General features: G+C 42.1%; 1 protein-coding gene across 1 annotated transcript in view; it reads left to right on the top strand.

Moving 5' to 3' along the window:
* Window positions 1-7,873, top strand: part of LOC128633618 (uncharacterized) — a 29,491-nt gene extending 21,618 nt beyond the window's left edge. The window contains exons 4-5 of the mRNA XM_053682948.1: window positions 3,291-3,436; window positions 3,793-7,873. Coding sequence (XP_053538923.1) covers window positions 3,291-3,436; window positions 3,793-4,008 — 362 coding nt within the window. The 3' untranslated portion in view covers window positions 4,009-7,873. The remainder of the gene's footprint in view (window positions 1-3,290; window positions 3,437-3,792) is intronic.
* Window positions 7,874-17,470: the final 9,597 nt, after the last annotated feature.

The following is a 17,470-nucleotide window of genomic DNA, read 5'->3' as shown; positions in this document are numbered from 1 at the left end:
CTACATACCTTTGGTGAATAAACAACCTCCAATCACAAGGTATGTGAGAAAATGGTCTGAGGGGAACAGTGAGGCACTCAGAGACTGTTTTGAGTCTACAGACTGGAAGATGCTCTGTAGTTTGCATGGAGAGCACACTGGCAGTCTCACACACTGTGTAATGGACTACATTAATTTCTGTGTGGAGAACACCATGCCTAAGAAGAAGGTTCGGTGTTTTTCCAACAACAAACCCTGGGTGACTCCAGAGCTCAAAGCCCTGTTAAAGGAAAAAAAGAGACTGTTCGGATTGGGGGACAAAGATGAGCTGAGGAGGGTTCCAAAACAGCTCAGAGGGGAGATAAGGAAAGGAAAAGACAGGTACAGAAAAAAGTTGGAGGAGTGCCTTCAATAGAACAACATGAGGGAGGTCTGGAGGGGACTGAAAACAATTTCATGTCAAAACAAAGACAATGGGAGGGGCCTTGTATCTGGTGACTGTGAAAGGACAAATTAATTAAATCTGTTTTTTTAATAAATTTGATTCGGCTCCATCTCCTCCCCCCTCCGACCAGACCTCAGACCTGTCAGCGACTCAACCGTTCCCTCTTTGGCCAATAGACACCCCCTCCTCCACCCCCAAGGCTCCAGGAATATTGGCATCGTCCAACTCTCACAGCTTCTGAGATATCAGCATTACACAGCTCACACCTCTCCACTGCTCACCATCCCTCACTCGAGGAGGTTTCACACCCCTCCCCAGATACCATTCATCAGGGATTGCCAATAACTCCCACCTACAGTCTCTCTCTGACACTCAGTCAGGTGAATAAGGAGCTAAAAAATATCAAGGCAAGAAAGGCCCCTGGCCCAGATTGAATCAGCTCCAGACTGCTTAAAGACTGTGAAGATCAGCTCAGTGAGGTTATCCTGCACATCTTTAATCTGAGCCTGAGACTAACATGAGTTCCAGTACTGTGGAAGACTTCCTGTGTGGTTCCAGTACCCAAAATTGCTCATCAGAGTGTGCCAAACCACTTCAGATCGGTAGCCTTAACTTCGCACTTGATGAAGTTCATGGAAAGAATTGTACTGCAACAGCTGCGGACCCTAGTGAGCTCAGAGCTAGACCCCATACAGTTTGCTTACTGACCAGGCATGGGGTTTGAGGACGCCATTATTTATCTGATGCACAGATCACTTCTACACCTGGAGAATACTGGGAGCATTGTGAGGCTCATGTTTTTTGATTTTTCCAGTGCTTTCAACACAATTCAGCCATCACTACTTAGAGGGAAGCTTTTGGGAGCTGGAGTTGATCGCCACTTGGCTGCATGGATCACCAACTATCTTACTGACAGACCACAGTATGTGAGGCTCCAGGACTGTATGTCTGATGTGGTGGTCAGCAGCACGGGAGCACCGCAGGGTACAGTGCTTGCTCCATTTCTCTTCACACTGTACATAGTGGACTTCAGGCATAACACTAACAGCTGCCACATGCAGAAGTTCTCAGATGATACGGTCATTGTTGGATGAGTATAAGAGGAGAACAATCAGGAATTCCAGGAGCTCATCGCTGACTTTGTCAACTTTTGTGAATTAAACCACCTTTGCCTCAACGCCAGCAAGACAAAGGAGATGGTAGTCGACCTCCGCAGGAGGCCGACCCGGTCTACACCGGTGAGCATCCAGGGTATGGACATTTAGAGGGTGGAGACATATAAATTCCTGGGTGTTCAGCTGAACAATAAACTGGACTGGTCCACAAACACAGATGTCCTATACAAAAAGGCCCAAAGTCGTCTCCACCTGCTGAGGAGGCTGAGTTCTTTTGGTGTGTGCAGGACCCTGCATAAAACTTTCTATGACATTGTGGTAGCAAGGGAGAGAGAGAGAGAGAGAGTATTTTATTGATTCCCAAGGGACATTTTTGAGGCCTCTGAGAACTTGCTGAGCATGGCTTGGAGGTCTTCATGTTTGTGGGCCTTCACAGCACAGCTATCCCCCTAATGCACCTCCTGACTGTTATTATGGAATGTCTTTTGTTTTTGCTTGTCTGATTGACTGGTCACCACTGGAGAGCACCTGGCCTGTTATGCCATCATGGAAAAACCTGATGATGTGGATGAACTTGTGGGGGCAGCCCTATCTCTGGTCAGTCTCTGTCTCTGTTGACTGTGCCACAGGCCTTGACCAGGTCAATGAAAACAGAATATAAGTGTAAGTTTTGTTCCCAACATAATGGCATATTGGTTTCTGCTATGTGGATTTAAAATAATGCTTAATCTTTCCTGCAATGGAGAGCAGGGAGATACCCTTGTAATTCTCACAGTCAACTTTGCTGCCTTTGTTCTTGTACAGCACTCTAATCAGAGCAAGTCAGCAGGCATCTTTTCATATTCCCAGATACACTGAATTATGTCATGGAAAATGCCAATTGCTCTTTGCCTTGTGGCTTTTTATATTTCTGCTGGGATGCTGTCCTTGCCAGGTGCTTTGTCAGAGTTCAACTGTTTTTTTTTGTTTCATTTTTGTTTGTTGCTTTGGTGAGCTTGGTGATCATGGTTGGTTGTATGACTTCTTCCATGACTGCCTGCTAGGAGAGTTGCTCCAGTGCTGATTGGCTTACAGTGGAGGGTCTGTTGAGCAGCTGAACGGTTTCTTAGGCCCTCTTGGTCGTTGATCAGGGCTGATCCAATTGATGACAGTATGGGTGTAGGTCCTGTCCTTGTGGTCTATAAATGGTCTTTATTGTACTGAGAAAAAGCACTCACTGCTGACCACCACAGGATTACCGTGGATGGTACCTTATGGACACCCTACAGATGGCTGTGGATGTTCTTCCTCGGCTGGACTAGAGTGCAGTTTTTAAGAACAGTTTACACTCAAGCCTCAATCATTGAACAGTTGATAACTTTGATATCACAGTTGAGTTTGATACAGTAGACTTAAAGTTAAAACTCTGCTCATACTCAGGTTCCTTTTAACACACCTAGCACGGCTTGACTTTCTACTATACAGTTATAGAAAAAAATTCTGATGTAACCCAGTAGAGGTGTTCTAAATTATTACTTAATGAATTAATTTATTTATTAATCTAATTCCACTGTTCACACTTTTTTTTTTAGATAAAACAATCGTAACGTTTTGCTGTCGCTAAGTTTTATTAGTTCATACAAACATCCGCGACTAGCTTGTAGACTGCTAGCATCACCTTACCGCTAGCCTTGTTTACATTTCACATTTATCTCATTTACCGCTGTTTTTTAAAGCAAATATGTCGGTTGCTTCTCCGCTTTTGAGTGCAGATGAGGACTCGTTCGAGCTGCACATGGTGCTGTTGGAACAGGAGGATGTGGAGAAACAGATCCGCGGCCTACTGGACAAGCAGGCCAAGGTGCTGGAGCGAAGAACCGTGCTGGAAACATCTTGTGCTTCCACCTACACATCCAAGGTAAGCACGCAGCATGGTATTACCACTCCCAGCCCCTCTACGCCATGTGTTTCTCTGTGCAGGGACTGTGCACCCAAGACTTTTCCAGCCGAGGTCTCCATCACGCCGGATGCCGACTCCTTACGGACCTTGGGTGCACCAGCAGCGAAAGGCAAGAGCCATACCCCGGGCGAAGTCCTCTCCACCATCGATGTTCAGGATCCCAATCAGGAACAACTTCGGCCCTCTCCGTCAGACCAGACCAAATGCTGTGATCGTCTGGGACTCCATTGTGCAAAACATCCGCGTTGCTTCAACAAAAAGTAAGGTGCACACATTGTTTTTCTGGTGCTCATGTCCTTGATATTGCTGCACAGGTACCCGGGATCCTGAAGAAGGATGAGCGCATTGGAGCGGTCGTGCTGCACGTGGGGGCGAATGACATCAGGCTGTGGCAGATGGAGGTTCTGAAGAGGGCCATCACCAGCCTGATCAAGACGGTACGAGGCAGATCACCCACCATGAAGATCATCGTCTCTGGACCTCTTCCCACACAAGTGGAGCTGAAAAGTTCAGTAGACTTCTTGCTTTGAATGACTGGTTAGTTTCCTGGTGTAATGAACAGAATCTGCTGTTTGTTAATAACTGGAATCTTTTCTGGGAGCGTCCTAGGTTGTTTTGTCCTGATGGCCTGCACCTAGCAGCCCTGGAGCGGAACTGCTGTAAGACAACATCTCCAACACGCTACACATCAAGTAACTGCCTACTGTAAGTACATCTTCCTACAATAACAACATTCATCATAAGCAATGTTCAGTTAATAGTTCAACACTTGTAGTACATACTATAGAGACTGTGTCTGTTCCCCAAGCTATACAAATACATAGAAAATTTCGGAAAGTTTGTTTTAGTAACCTAATTAACATAAAATTAGCTCATACCGAATGCACATCTATCATCTTTAATCTGAAGCTAGGACTATTAAACATTAGATCTCTTGCGTCTAAGGCTATTATTGTTAACGAAATCCTTACTGATCGGGAATTTAATGTGTTTAACAGAAACTTGGATTAAACCAAACGAGTACATAGCATTAAATGAAGCCAGTCCTCCTGGATACGTACATTAGCCTCGTTCAAATTGTTATGTACATCAGCCTCGTTCAACTGGTAGAGGAGGAGGTGTTGGTCTCATCCATAGTCAAAATCTAGGTGTCACAAAAAAAAACCTAGTAATAAATTTAATTCTATTGAAATTTTTATACCAATATAACTTATGTAGCCACAAAAAAGAAGTCAATTCCTCTAATTATTATTTACATATGTGCGCATGGTGGCTTAGTGGTAAGCACGTTCGACTCACACCTCCAGTGTCAGGGGTTCCCACCGTGGCCCTGTGTATACGGAGTTTGCATGTTCTTCCCGTGCTGCAGGAGTTTCCTCCGGGTACTCTGGTTTCCTCCCCCAGTCAAAAGACATGCATGGTAGGCTGATTGGCATGTCTAAAGTGTCTGTTGTGTATGAATGAGTGTGTGAGTGTGTATGTGATTGTGCCCTGCGATGGATTGGCACCCTGTCCAGGGTATACCCCGCCTTGTGCCCGATGCTCCCTGGGATAGGCTCCAGGTTTCTCCTTGACCCTGAAGAGGATAAGCGTTATAGAAGATGGATGGATGGATTATTTTGTGAATTTGCAGACTTTATCTCAAACCTGGTTGTTCCTGTAGATAAAGCATTCATCGTCTGTGATTTTAATATTCATTTGGATAACTCGGAAGACCCTCTGAGAACACTGGTTGTGTCCATCTTAGATTCAGTAGGGGTTAATCAGAGTGTAATCGGACCTACTTATAATTATAGTCACACTCTTGACCTCATACTAACATATGGATTAAATATAGAAAATATTGTAATTTTTCCGCAGTCTGAAATTGTCTCAGACCATTATTTTATCTCGTTCATAATACTTATTGATCATAATACTTCCACCTCGCCTCGCTACTGTGTAAAATGTACTTTCACATCAGCTACTGCACCAAGCTTCATAAATAAGCTCCCAGAGACATCAGTTAGATTTGGATCACCGTCTCATGCGATAGAACTCGATCAGGTGACTGAATGCTTAGAGTAAACACTCCGCTACACGCAAGATAGACTGGCTGCACTCAAAAGAAAATTAATTAGAGAGAAAAAGCTAGCACCCTGGTATAACAATAAAACGTGTATCTTAAAACAGACTACTCGAAAATTAGAACGTAAATGGCATCAAACCAAATTGGTAATATTTCAAACAGCATGGAAGGAGAGCCTACTGAACTATAGAAAATCTCTTAGTAATGCTAGAAAAGTCTCTCTCCACCTTAATAGGAGATAACAAAAACAATTTGAGATTTCTATTCAACACAGTAGCAAAATTAACTAGGAATAAAACCACTACATAAAGAAGCACTCCTTCATTACATAGCAGCGAAGATTTCATGAAATTTTTCATTGGTGGGTTGAAAATATTAAAAATTCAGGCTATTAAATTAATACCAGACAGTATTATAACTAACCCTATAGATGATAATATAGCAATATCAGATCAACGATTAGAATGTTTTACTCCCCTTAGAGAGACTGAACTAGCTTCATTAATCTCTTCAGCGAATTCATCAACTTGCATAATAGATCCTGTACCTACATGTTTCTTTAAACAGATTTGTCTTGGAGTAATTGAAGCGCTTTTAAATATAATCAATTCTTCCCATAGCACTGGCTATGTACCTAAATCACTTAAATTAGCAGTTATTAAACCCCTGATTAAAAAACCTGACCTTGACTCCTCTCAATTGTCCAGCTATAGGCCTATATCAAATCTCCTCTTCATCTCCAAGATCTTAGAAAGATTGTAGCACAGCAGCTATGCTCATACTTGCATCGGGATAACATTCATGAAATGTATCAGTCAGGATTTAGACCTCATCATAGCACAGAGACAGCGCTAGTTAAACTAGTAAACAACCTACTACTGGCCTCTGACCGTGGTTGTGTCTCACTGCTTGTTTTACTTGACCTTAGTGCAGCTTTTGATACTATAGATCATGCTATTCTCCTTGATAGATTAGAAAATGTTGTTGGCATTAAGGGAACGGTCTTCTCCTGGCTCAGATCTTATTTGACCGATCGTTATCAGTTCGTAGATGTAAATGGAGACTTCCCCACGCATACCGAGGTTAAATTTGGTATTCCACAAGGTTCTGCTTTAGGCCCACTGCTTTTTACTTTATATATGCTACCTCTAGGTCAAAATATTCGTAAACATGGAATTATCTTCCACTGTTATGCTACTGATACACAGTTGTATGTTTCAGCGAAGCCAGAGGACAGACACCAGCTTAATAAAGTTGAGTAATGTGAAAAGGACATTAAACCTTGGATGCTAACTAACTTTCTTTTACTTAATTCACATAACACAGAAGTACTTGTACTAGGACCACCTGTAGCTAGAAGTAAGCTTTCTGACTACAGAGTAACTCTGGATGGTCTTTCTGTTTCATCATGTGCAGCAGTAAATGACCTTGGAGTAATTATTGACTCCAGTCTATCATTTGATGCTCATGTAGATAATATTACTAGGATAGCCTTCTTTCATCTCAGAAATATTTCTAAGATAAGAAATATATTGTCACTAAATGATGCACAAATATTAGTTCATGCTTTGGTCACCTCTAGACTAAATTACTGTAATGCCTTACTGTCTGGATGTTCCAGTAGGAGCATAAACAAACTCCAGTTAGTCCAGAATGCAGCTGCTAGAGTCCTAACTAGAACCAGAAAATACGATCACAAACATCACCACGTTCTTATCAACACTGCATTGGCTCCCAGTGAAATCTCGCATTGATTATAAAATACTGTTATTTACTTATAAATCACTAAACGGCCTCGTGCCACAGTATCTAAGTGACCTTTTGGTTTTCTATGATCCGCCACACCTACTTAGATCAAAAGATGCAGGCTATTTGACGGTACTTCAAATAGCGAAGGCTACAGCAGGGGGAAGAGCTTTCTCTTACAGAGCCACACAGTTATGGAACAGTCTTCCAATTAGTGTTCGGGACTCAGATACAGTCTCAGTGTTTAAGTCTAGGCTTAAAACATATTTGTTTACTCAAGCCTACCCTGACTAGACTTTCTGTTACGCTAAGCCCAGTCCTAACAATCTTTTGTCTCCCTCTTTCAATTCAATTCAATTCAATTCAATTTTATTTGTATAGCGCTTTTTACAATAGACATTGGCTCAAAGCAGCTTTACAGAAATATCAACATGGTATACAAATATTAAAGGTGCGAATTTATCCCAACTGAGCAAGCCACTGAGTGGCGACGGTGGCAAGGAAAAACTCCCTAAGATGTTTTAAGAGGAAGAAACCTTGAGAGGAACCCGACTCAGAAGGGAACCCATCCTCATCTGGGTAACAACAGTTAGTGTGAAAAAGTTCATTATGGATTTGTATGAAGTCTGTATGGTGTTAGGAGCAGCCGTAGTCCCAGCAGTCTGGAATTAAAGAAGATTTGAGCTCCATCCAGAGGCAGAAAGGATCTGGATCTCTAGTATCTCCATAAATTCGTGTGGGGCTCGGCGAAAGGAGAGAGGGAGAAAAAAGATAAAAAGATTTCCTTCTGTCGAGACACACACGATTTTATGGAGATACTAGAGATCCTGATCCTTTCTGCTTTCCGGACATGCCTGATCCGTTTTGAATATCCTACCTCTGGATAGAGCTCTCATCTACTCCAATTCCAGATTACTGGAGCTATTGCTGCTTCTAAGGCCAAACGGACTTCATATAAATCCATAATGAAATTTTTCACACTATCTTTTGTTACCCAGAGGAGGATGGGTTCCCTTCTGAGTCTGGTTCCTCTCAAGGTTTCTTTCTCTTAACATCTTAGGGAGTTTTTCCTTGCCACCGTCGCCACGGACTTGCTCAACTGGGATAAATTTGCACTTTTAAAATCTGTATACCGTGTTTATATGTTTCTGTAAAGCTGCTTTGAGACAATGTCTATTGTAAAAAGCGCTATACAAAATTGCTATATAAAATTGAATTGAATTTAAAATTGAAGTTACAGGTGCATATGTGTCTTGGTGATTAGTTGTTCCTCGCTCCCTGGCATTTCTGTTCAGTTCCTGTTTCCATTCAGGTACGTTGAGGTTTTGTTCACAGTGTAATGAGGTGAACATCTCAAGGCTAATATGTTTACATATAGTTTTAGAGCGGAGCAAGTGGTGCATGCATTGTGGTGAGTTGGTGGCAGAGATCATGTTCAGTGATGGCAACATTAGCCGAAGGCTGAATGATAGCTGGTATATTGAGCCCTGGTACCTGTGAGTAATCATACAACTTCCCGTCTGGTGTTTGTTCAACTCAATGGTAAGTACGCCTTTCCCTTTTTCACACTGGGATTTGGTAGATTTAGTCTGACACTCCAGTCTCTGTGTTAATGTAAGTGTGAGGAGTTGAAAATCTAAATCTTCTCTATGATAAATCCCTAGCCGAAGATGTTACAGGTGACACCACTGCTGTTTTGCTTGACTGTTTTGCTTGACTGTTTTTTTTTTTTTCTTCCCTGTTTTGCTTGACTGTTTTTCTTCCCGAGTTGCTTGAATGTTTTTTCTTCCCTATTTTGCTTGACCATTTGTCTTGACTGCTTTGCTTGACTGCTTTGCTTATGGGCATTTTGCTGGGCTGGTTTGCGTATGGGCTTTGCTTTGGCTGTGTTGCTTAGAGGCACACTTGGGCTGTCTGTTTACGTGCCTTGCCTCCGCTGTGTTGCATATTGTTATAGATAGTTTGTTGCTTGTACATTGTTTAACTGCCTCTATTGCATGTGGTGGTGTCAGTGGGCCTGAGTATTATAGCTACCTCTCCACAGTGTCTGAAATATTTTTGTTTTTCTTTCTTTGCTTATTGTTTAGTGTTTTTGTGTATTTGTGGATTAACTGGTGTTTTCTTTCTCTTCATGAGCCAGTGAGACTTGGTGTGGGACAGGGGAGGCTAGCTGCCTTCATTTGGTGGTGTGTGCTTCACAGCCTGTTCAGTGTGCCGACACAACAGCTTCCTTATGGTGTAGGTAGTGTTTGATGATTTTGGTGTGAATTAAGGTGGGTTTGGATGAATTCCGAGCTGCAGCTGGCGTGCCTTGTTCCAGCCAAACCTGGGCCTGGAGAACTGCTTAGTTTTAAAATTCTTATTGTCATTCATGGTAGGGCAATTTTATATTTATATGTTAAGTTGTAATGATGATTTTAAAGTTTTATAATAAAACACAATTTTTATATTCATACTCATGTCTCACTCTCATGTTCCTTGTCTTTGGGAAGCAATTTGGGAACATTTCCCTGGTTCTCCCCCAGGGTGGTATAGTCGGATTTACTAATTTAATTTTTCCTTCCATTTAGGAATGTCACAGTAATAGTAGATCTAATCACTATATTCTTCAAAATATAGTTTTTCACAGGCTATGCAAGTGGCCTAAAACTCTATACCAAGAACTAACTACAAACATTTTAAGACCTTGTGTAAATATATTGTTATCTCTTACTTATAGGTTATCAAAACTGAACCAAAATCTAATTTCTATAGTTACTCTTTAGGAATAACTTGGTAGAAGTTTCTAGCCCTTTCTTTTTGACATACCGCAACTCCAAACTCATTTGATTGAAGTAAATTTTTGTATGGAAAGTAGGACTAGGACATGACAGTTTGCATGAGTCATGAGGTCTGAACGAACACCAATAGCAGCTCAGTTTATCACATACTGCAGAAAGCCTCTGAAGGACTCTACGATGTAAAAAGCTACAAGACTGCTTACCTTCTTTGCATTTCAGGTATGTTTTAGTTCTCTACAGCAGTTCTTAAGTTATTTCCTGTCAATTAAGGGGAAATGTTTTTGACATAAATTTGGGATAAATAAGTGACGTTTCTTTGGATAATCTTATAGGAGTAGTATAAGGTAACCAAAATTAGACACTTTGCAAAACATCTAAACACCGTCATAAGGTCAGATTCTCCTGGAAGCCAAAGAAACCATGGAAGGAAGAGCACAGATCTCAAAAAATAGAAATCCACGGTCAAATGGACCAGCCATGAGACACACTCAAATCACCACAGCCCAGCTCTCTACTACTACTACTACTACTACTAATAATAATAATAATAATAATAAATATAGCTGCAAGCAGCAGTTACAGGACCAATCACAACAAAGACAAAATAAGGAGCTAAGCAAGCATCAGAACATGGTCATGATTATACATATCAAGTTTCAGTGCAATAGACAGTAATGTTGCCAAGATATTAACTAAAACACTATGCAGCACTTATGTCGAATTTGACTATGCATTATATGGAAATGGTTTAAGATATCAAAATGTTTTTTTCCAGCAAAAAATCCATAAGTTAAATCGTGACAAAGTTTTCAGACAATGGGTAGCCCGAGAATGTGAAGCAGCTGGAAGCTATTCTGGCGGAAGCAGATTTTTATCAAACATGTTATCATACCAACTTCTGCAACACTCAAGTATCTAAGTTTGCACTTTCTGGTTTCTCAGTAGCATTACAAGCTGCATTTTTTTTATTTCGAAAGAGAGAAAAAAAATAGATACTGGAGAGGGAATGACTGTAGATAGCTATGAAAATCTGAACAAGATCAAGATAACTAGATATAATAAGATCAAGAACTAATCTTTGTTTTGTGAAACTTACTGACTGATGTTACATGTCTTCTTACAAAAAAAATTCACTCTATCCACAACTATACACTTTCCTTTGTTAAACATGTTTTTAATCCATTTATTATTAGGCTTATATTATATGAATGAGCTGTTATTATAGGAACAATAATGCATTTCTATGAGCACATTATTCTAAATGTATCATTTATGTTATAGCTGTAACTTTTGCCAGAGCCATGCTGAAAATTAATCAGCATCTTCTGAGTTGATAATATAACCACAGCAGCCACACTTGATTCCACCTGTTTAATCAGTTGAGCTTAATTTTCAATAGACTCAAGTGTGGCTTCTGCTTGGTTGGAATAAAAACCTGCACTCAAGCCGGCCGATTGGACAGCCCTACTATAGAACATCTGTGGGATGCAATGGAGGATCCACAGGATCATCCCTCAGTTCCTGTGTCAGGCAGGAGACTTCACTCTTCACATATACATATGCACAGTGAAATTCCTTAACCGCCAAGCCACCACTGCCCCCATTTTAGGAGGTAAAAGTGTAGGACTCACATCGCGCAAACTCAAGGTTTTGTATAAAGAATTTGTAAATATCCAATAAGCCTTTGAACACTGGTTTATATTTTTGGAAGAATCTTTATCATGACCAATCAGGAGTAAAAGGTTGATGGTTTCCGGAAGACACCCCATCAGTGTTCTAACCAAGTCCTAATTTCTATAATTACTCCTTGACAACTTGTTAAATGTCCCCAGTCCTTTCCTTTTGACATACCCCAGCTCCAAACTAATTTGATTAAAGTAAATTTTTGATGGAAATTATACGAACAAAAGCATTTTGCATAAGTCATCAAGTCTGAAAGACAACAAATAGCAACTCAGTTTATCACATACTATAGAAAGCCTTTGAAGGGCACTGAGATGTAAAAAGCTAAAACATTGTTTAGCTTCTCTACATTTCAGGTATGTTTCAGTAAAAGCCTGCAGTTCTTAAATTATTTCCTATCACTTAAGGGGATATATATATATATATATATATATATATATATATATATATATATATATATATATATATATATATATATATATATATATATATATATATAATATATATATATATATATATATATATATATATATATATATATATATATATATATATATATATATATATATATATATATATTTGGGCTAAATAAATGACATTTCTTTGAAAATCAGGCATATAAAAGAAGCAAAAACAGAAGCTGCAGTGAGGTGCAAAAGCAAAATCATGTAGCAGAAACAAACTCAAGTACCTATATGCTGTGGGTCAGGGGCATGTTGTGGATTCTGACTGACAATTGTAAACTCGGCAAAATGGAATGGCTGACTTCACTGGGACAATTTGTCACTGCGTTTTTACACAGAAGTACAAGACACCAAGCCTGGAAATATTAAATCTAAGCAACCTAAAATACAAGCACCCTTAAAAAAGGTCACAAAAAAGGTGACGTCTTGACTTCTCTGCATAGAGCAGTGTGTGTGTATGTGTCTGTGTAGTAAATCAATGAAAAGTGACAAGTAAAATAAAAGAACCAAGTCTGCTTCCCATCTCCTCATTCCTGACCCAACCCAGGAAAGTATAACACTGGTGCTGGAACCCAGGACTTTGAGGAAGATTTGCTGTCATGGAGCCCTTGCCACTTGCTGAGGTTGTCACTGACCCTCACTGGTATCCAGCAGATGCAACACCAGGCCCGGCCTCGAGATTTGTATGTAGCAGAAGCATTGCTTCCAGGAGCTTTACAAAGGTCAAGCAAAGGACCAGCAGGTGCTACAGATCCTGTTTCAACTGGTGGGTACTCCAGCCGCAGCCCTGATGGCTGCTGCGGACATGCCCCGTATTACACTCGAAAACGTGACCACAGGACAACCCAAAAGTGTTTGTCGTGCTCTTTGAGAGTGCAGCAGTTGCATGTGACTAGCCAGAGCCACAGTGGGCAGGCCTCCTGCTACCACTACTGTCAGGGGAAGCTCAGCATGTGGCCCAACAACTTCCAGTCGCAAACCTACTGGAGTACCAGGACCATAATGTGGGCCCTTTTGCAATGGGTCGGCCACAACCCCGAACAGCACCGCGAAATCTGTCAAAGGTGGCTGCAAGCAGGGGAGTGCAGCAGCGAGGATGTAGTTGACCTAGTGGTGCTGGAACAGTTAATTGCTGGACTACTGCAGCTGACAGTGGAATGGGACCATGGCATTGGACCCATTTTGCCATCCCCTGCACTAGACAAGGCAGTCCAGCTTGCAGAGGACCAGTGTATCCTGGGAGAGCTGAGCCCTCCTTTTCTCCCTCCTCCCTCTCTCTGTCACACTTGATCTTCCCCTTTTTCTCTCTGCCCTCCCCTTGTCCCTGCACCATGGAAATGGGACCAATTTCCCCAAAATCAGTTCCATGCCACCCCCCCGGTCCCTTACACCCCTCAGGTTGGTCACTTTGGGGCCACATGTGTGGGAGTAAGGCGTGGGTCAGTGAGCTGGCACTAAGTGGAGCCGAGGCATTTCCAGAACAAATGCCATGTGATTGAGATGGTGGCATTGGTCCAGGTCCTTGACGCACCACAGGCTGTCCCCGACTGAACTGGGATGTACTGTACACCAGTGATTTTCAAGATGGTATATACGGAGGTACATACCACACACTGGTGGATTCAGGCTATAACCACATGAAGGATGCCAACATGTGGCTCACTCACTGGTATCTGACACTCCAGCCATTTAAGTTCAAGGTGGGCAACAGGCCGGGGATGCAAATGGCTTTGGTGGACTTCCTCTCTTTGGTGGGCAGGTGAGTGGAGGCAGGCATGAGGTGATGTTGACAGCAGGGTGGACAGCTCCTTGGCCTGAATTGGGCATTGGGAGTATGTGGAAGCGGGGGCATGGTCGTACGCTGGTATATGAATTGAGGGTAGAGGTGGGAAAAATTAGGAAATTTTGCTAATGAGTGTTCTGTGTTTCAGTGAGCAGCAGCAAGGGTAAAAAGGGGTGAGATGAGAGCCACAAGAGGGAAATCCGAGCAGCCCAGGACTGTGTACAAGTACAAACACACTTCAAAAATTATCCTGAGATGAGTGGATGTAATAGATATAAAAAAAAATAGGGATTTTTCATAATAAAGGAGGCGTGGAGCCGAGAGAGAACACCATAATAATAATAATAATAATAATAATAATAATAATAATAATAATAATAATAATGTTTAATTTATATAGTGACTTTCCAGAGCTCACGGACACTTTACAATAGTAATACAATACAATAATACATAAACAATGAACAATCATGGACAAAGACAAAAAATAAAATAAAAAAACAGAACAGATAGTACAGTCATTGAAGTGAAATGCATAGCAGCACATTAGGACAAATAACACAGAAAACAAATATGTTTTAAGTTGGGATTTAAACTCAGAGATAGATGTGATCCTGCAAAGGGTCAGAGGGAGTAAATTCCAGATCTTGGGTGCTACTTCACTAAAAGACCTACCCAAGGGGAGAGACCAGATTTAGGTACAGAGAGGCGTTCAGACCCAGAGGACCAGAGTGAGCAGGTTATGTTGTAGTGGAGGAGCAGTTCACTAAGATAGTAAGATGCCAAACTGTGAAGTGATTTCAATCTAAGCGGGATTATTCTATATTTAATGCAAAATTAAACCAATGCAGTTCAGACAGGATTGGAGTAATGTGGGCTGAGCGCTTGGTATGTGTAAGAATTCTAGTGCAGACTTTTGAATATATTGCAGCCTAGCAATAGAATTAGCAGGCAAACCAATGATGAACGCATTGCAATAGTCAAGACGTGAGGATATAAATGCATGAACCAGTGTTTCGGCGTCTTTGAGGCTAATGAAGGGACGGAGGCGAGCAATGTAACGAAGGTGGAAGAATCCAATTTTAGAGATGGAATTTATATGAGCTTCAAAGGTAAGGGAGGGGTCAAAGCTGATGTCTAAATTTTTTACAGTACTGTATAATTTAATGAGAGTACCATCAATGTCACAAGTAATGTCATAAAGGATGTTTTTAGTGAGTGTAGGTGTAGGTTCCAATAATAACGATCTCAGTTTTGTCCATGTTCAGTTTTTAAAAAAAGTGTAGTTAAGCCATCTTTTTATTCTATTTACACATGCCCAAACGGCCTAAGATGCTGTGATACACCTTCCCACACAGACAGAGAAAGGCAGACCTGGTCATGGAGAGAGGCCTCGCTAAGTGGCCTCTTGTTGTAAGACTTGGGTAACATCTGAGATTGTGTTGATAATTATATTTTATTTTTGAAAAAAATAAAAACTCTTATGCTTCAATTTAGAACGAGAAACGTCTGGGTTACGCAAGTAACCCTGTTCCCTGAGAAGGGAACGAGACGTTGCATTTAGCATAACACTATGGGAACACCCCTCGTGTGCGACCGGCATTTGAAGCTTGTGTAAAACCATGCCTATTTTTAGGCCTGCCATGATCAGGTGATGTAACAATTAAGCACGTTGCGTGATATATATATATATATATATATATGGCACCTGTGAACCGCGCTGTCAGCCTCTATTATCTGAAGCGAAGACGCAATTCACAGGCCTACCCCGGTATGACAAAGCTACGCAACGTCTCATTCCCTTCTCAGGGAACAGGGTTACATGCGTAACCCAGGCGTTCCCTTTTAAAGGGAACTTCACGTTGCATTTAGCATAACACTGTGGGAATGAGAATACCCACTCCGTCATACAGAGGGTATAGTCTGTTCAAAAAGAGCCAAGCCCAAGGCTTGAGCTCGAGCCTGGGGAAGAATAAATATCCAGGCTGTAATATCGAATGAATGTGTGTGGCATAGACCACCCTGCAGCAGCATACACGTCCTGTAAGGATACCCCGTTGGACAACGCCTTCGAGGAGGCGACCCCCCCCTAGTGGAATGAGCCTTTATGCCCAGAGGCATGGTGAGACCGTGCATCTCATAAGCTATAGAGATTGCTTCCACTATCCAATTAGAGATTCGCTGCTTTGACACAGCATCACCTCTAGTATCGCTGCCAAGCAGACCAGCAGCTGCTCTGACTTGCGCCACTGGCCGGAATGTTGGACGTAAGTACAGAGAGCCCTTACAGGACACAGAAGGTGCATTCTCTTTTATTCCGGTGTGGGGAACAGAGGAGGGCAGTAAGCCTGCAACACCACAGTCTGGGAAGCAGATGTAGGCACCTCAGGAATATAATAAAAGTAAAGTCAAGGCAGGAAGGGGCAACTGAGAGAACTTGTAGATCTCCTACTTGCTTGAGAGATGTCAGGGCCAGCAGAAGAGCTACCTTTGGACTCAGAAGCTTCTCAGAGGCGGACTCTAAGGGCTCAAATGGGGCACCTGACAGACCTTCCAGGACCACAGACACGTCCCAGGAAGGTATGTGCGGCCTGCAGATGGGCCTCAGCCGCCTGACACCACGCATAAACCTCAAAGTTAGAGGATGTTTCCCCACACAGGCTCCATCAACAGGGGCGTGGCTGGCCAAAATGGCAGCCACATAAACCCTGATTGTAGAAGGAGCCCACCCCGCTGAGAAACATTTTTGTAAGAACTCCAGGACTGTAGCTATTGCACAGTTCTCTGGGTCTGCAGTGGATCCCTGCGAATGGGAATCTCCCAAGGAGTGCCATCTAGCAGGGATATTATCTCTGAGAACCATATTCGAGTTGGCCAATAAGGTGCTACTAGCAGCAGACATAGACTGTCTTGGCATACTCTCACTAGAACTTGTGGGAGAAGAGCGATCAGGGGAAAAGCATACAGATGTGAGCTCGGCCACATGTGCACCATAGTGTCCAGTCCTAATTGTGAGCAACATCTCGATGTTGAATCACCAGTTCCCTGGATCGTGCTAGAATTAACCAGTCGTCCAGGTAGTTTAGTACATAGATTCCCTGGAGTTACAATGGAGCCAGAATGACATCCATGCACTTTGTGAAGGTGCGAGGGGAAAAAGCTAGTAATATTTCTATGCACCGTTTAGATCTATCATCACAAACCAGACCTCAAACTGAGTCTGTGGAACGATAAGTTTGGGCATCAGCATCTTGTACCTGTATGTCCGAATAGTACAGTTCAAATGACACAGATCTAAAATTGGCCGCATACTCCTCTATTATTTGTGGACCAGGAAATAACATCTGTAAAATCCTCCCTCCCTCAGGGAACAGGGTACATGTTCTATGGCTCCTTTGTCCAAGAGGGATCTTACTTCCTGTGCTAACGTCGGGCTCTGGTCTGTGCTGACTACTGTGGTGAGCACAC

The sequence above is a fragment of the Ictalurus punctatus genome, chromosome 9 (assembly GCF_001660625.3).
Source record: "Ictalurus punctatus breed USDA103 chromosome 9, Coco_2.0, whole genome shotgun sequence".
Lineage (NCBI taxonomy): Eukaryota > Metazoa > Chordata > Actinopteri > Siluriformes > Ictaluridae > Ictalurus > Ictalurus punctatus.
The sequence above is the reverse complement of the archived record's forward strand: the minus strand, read 5'-3'. Positions and strand labels throughout refer to the sequence as shown.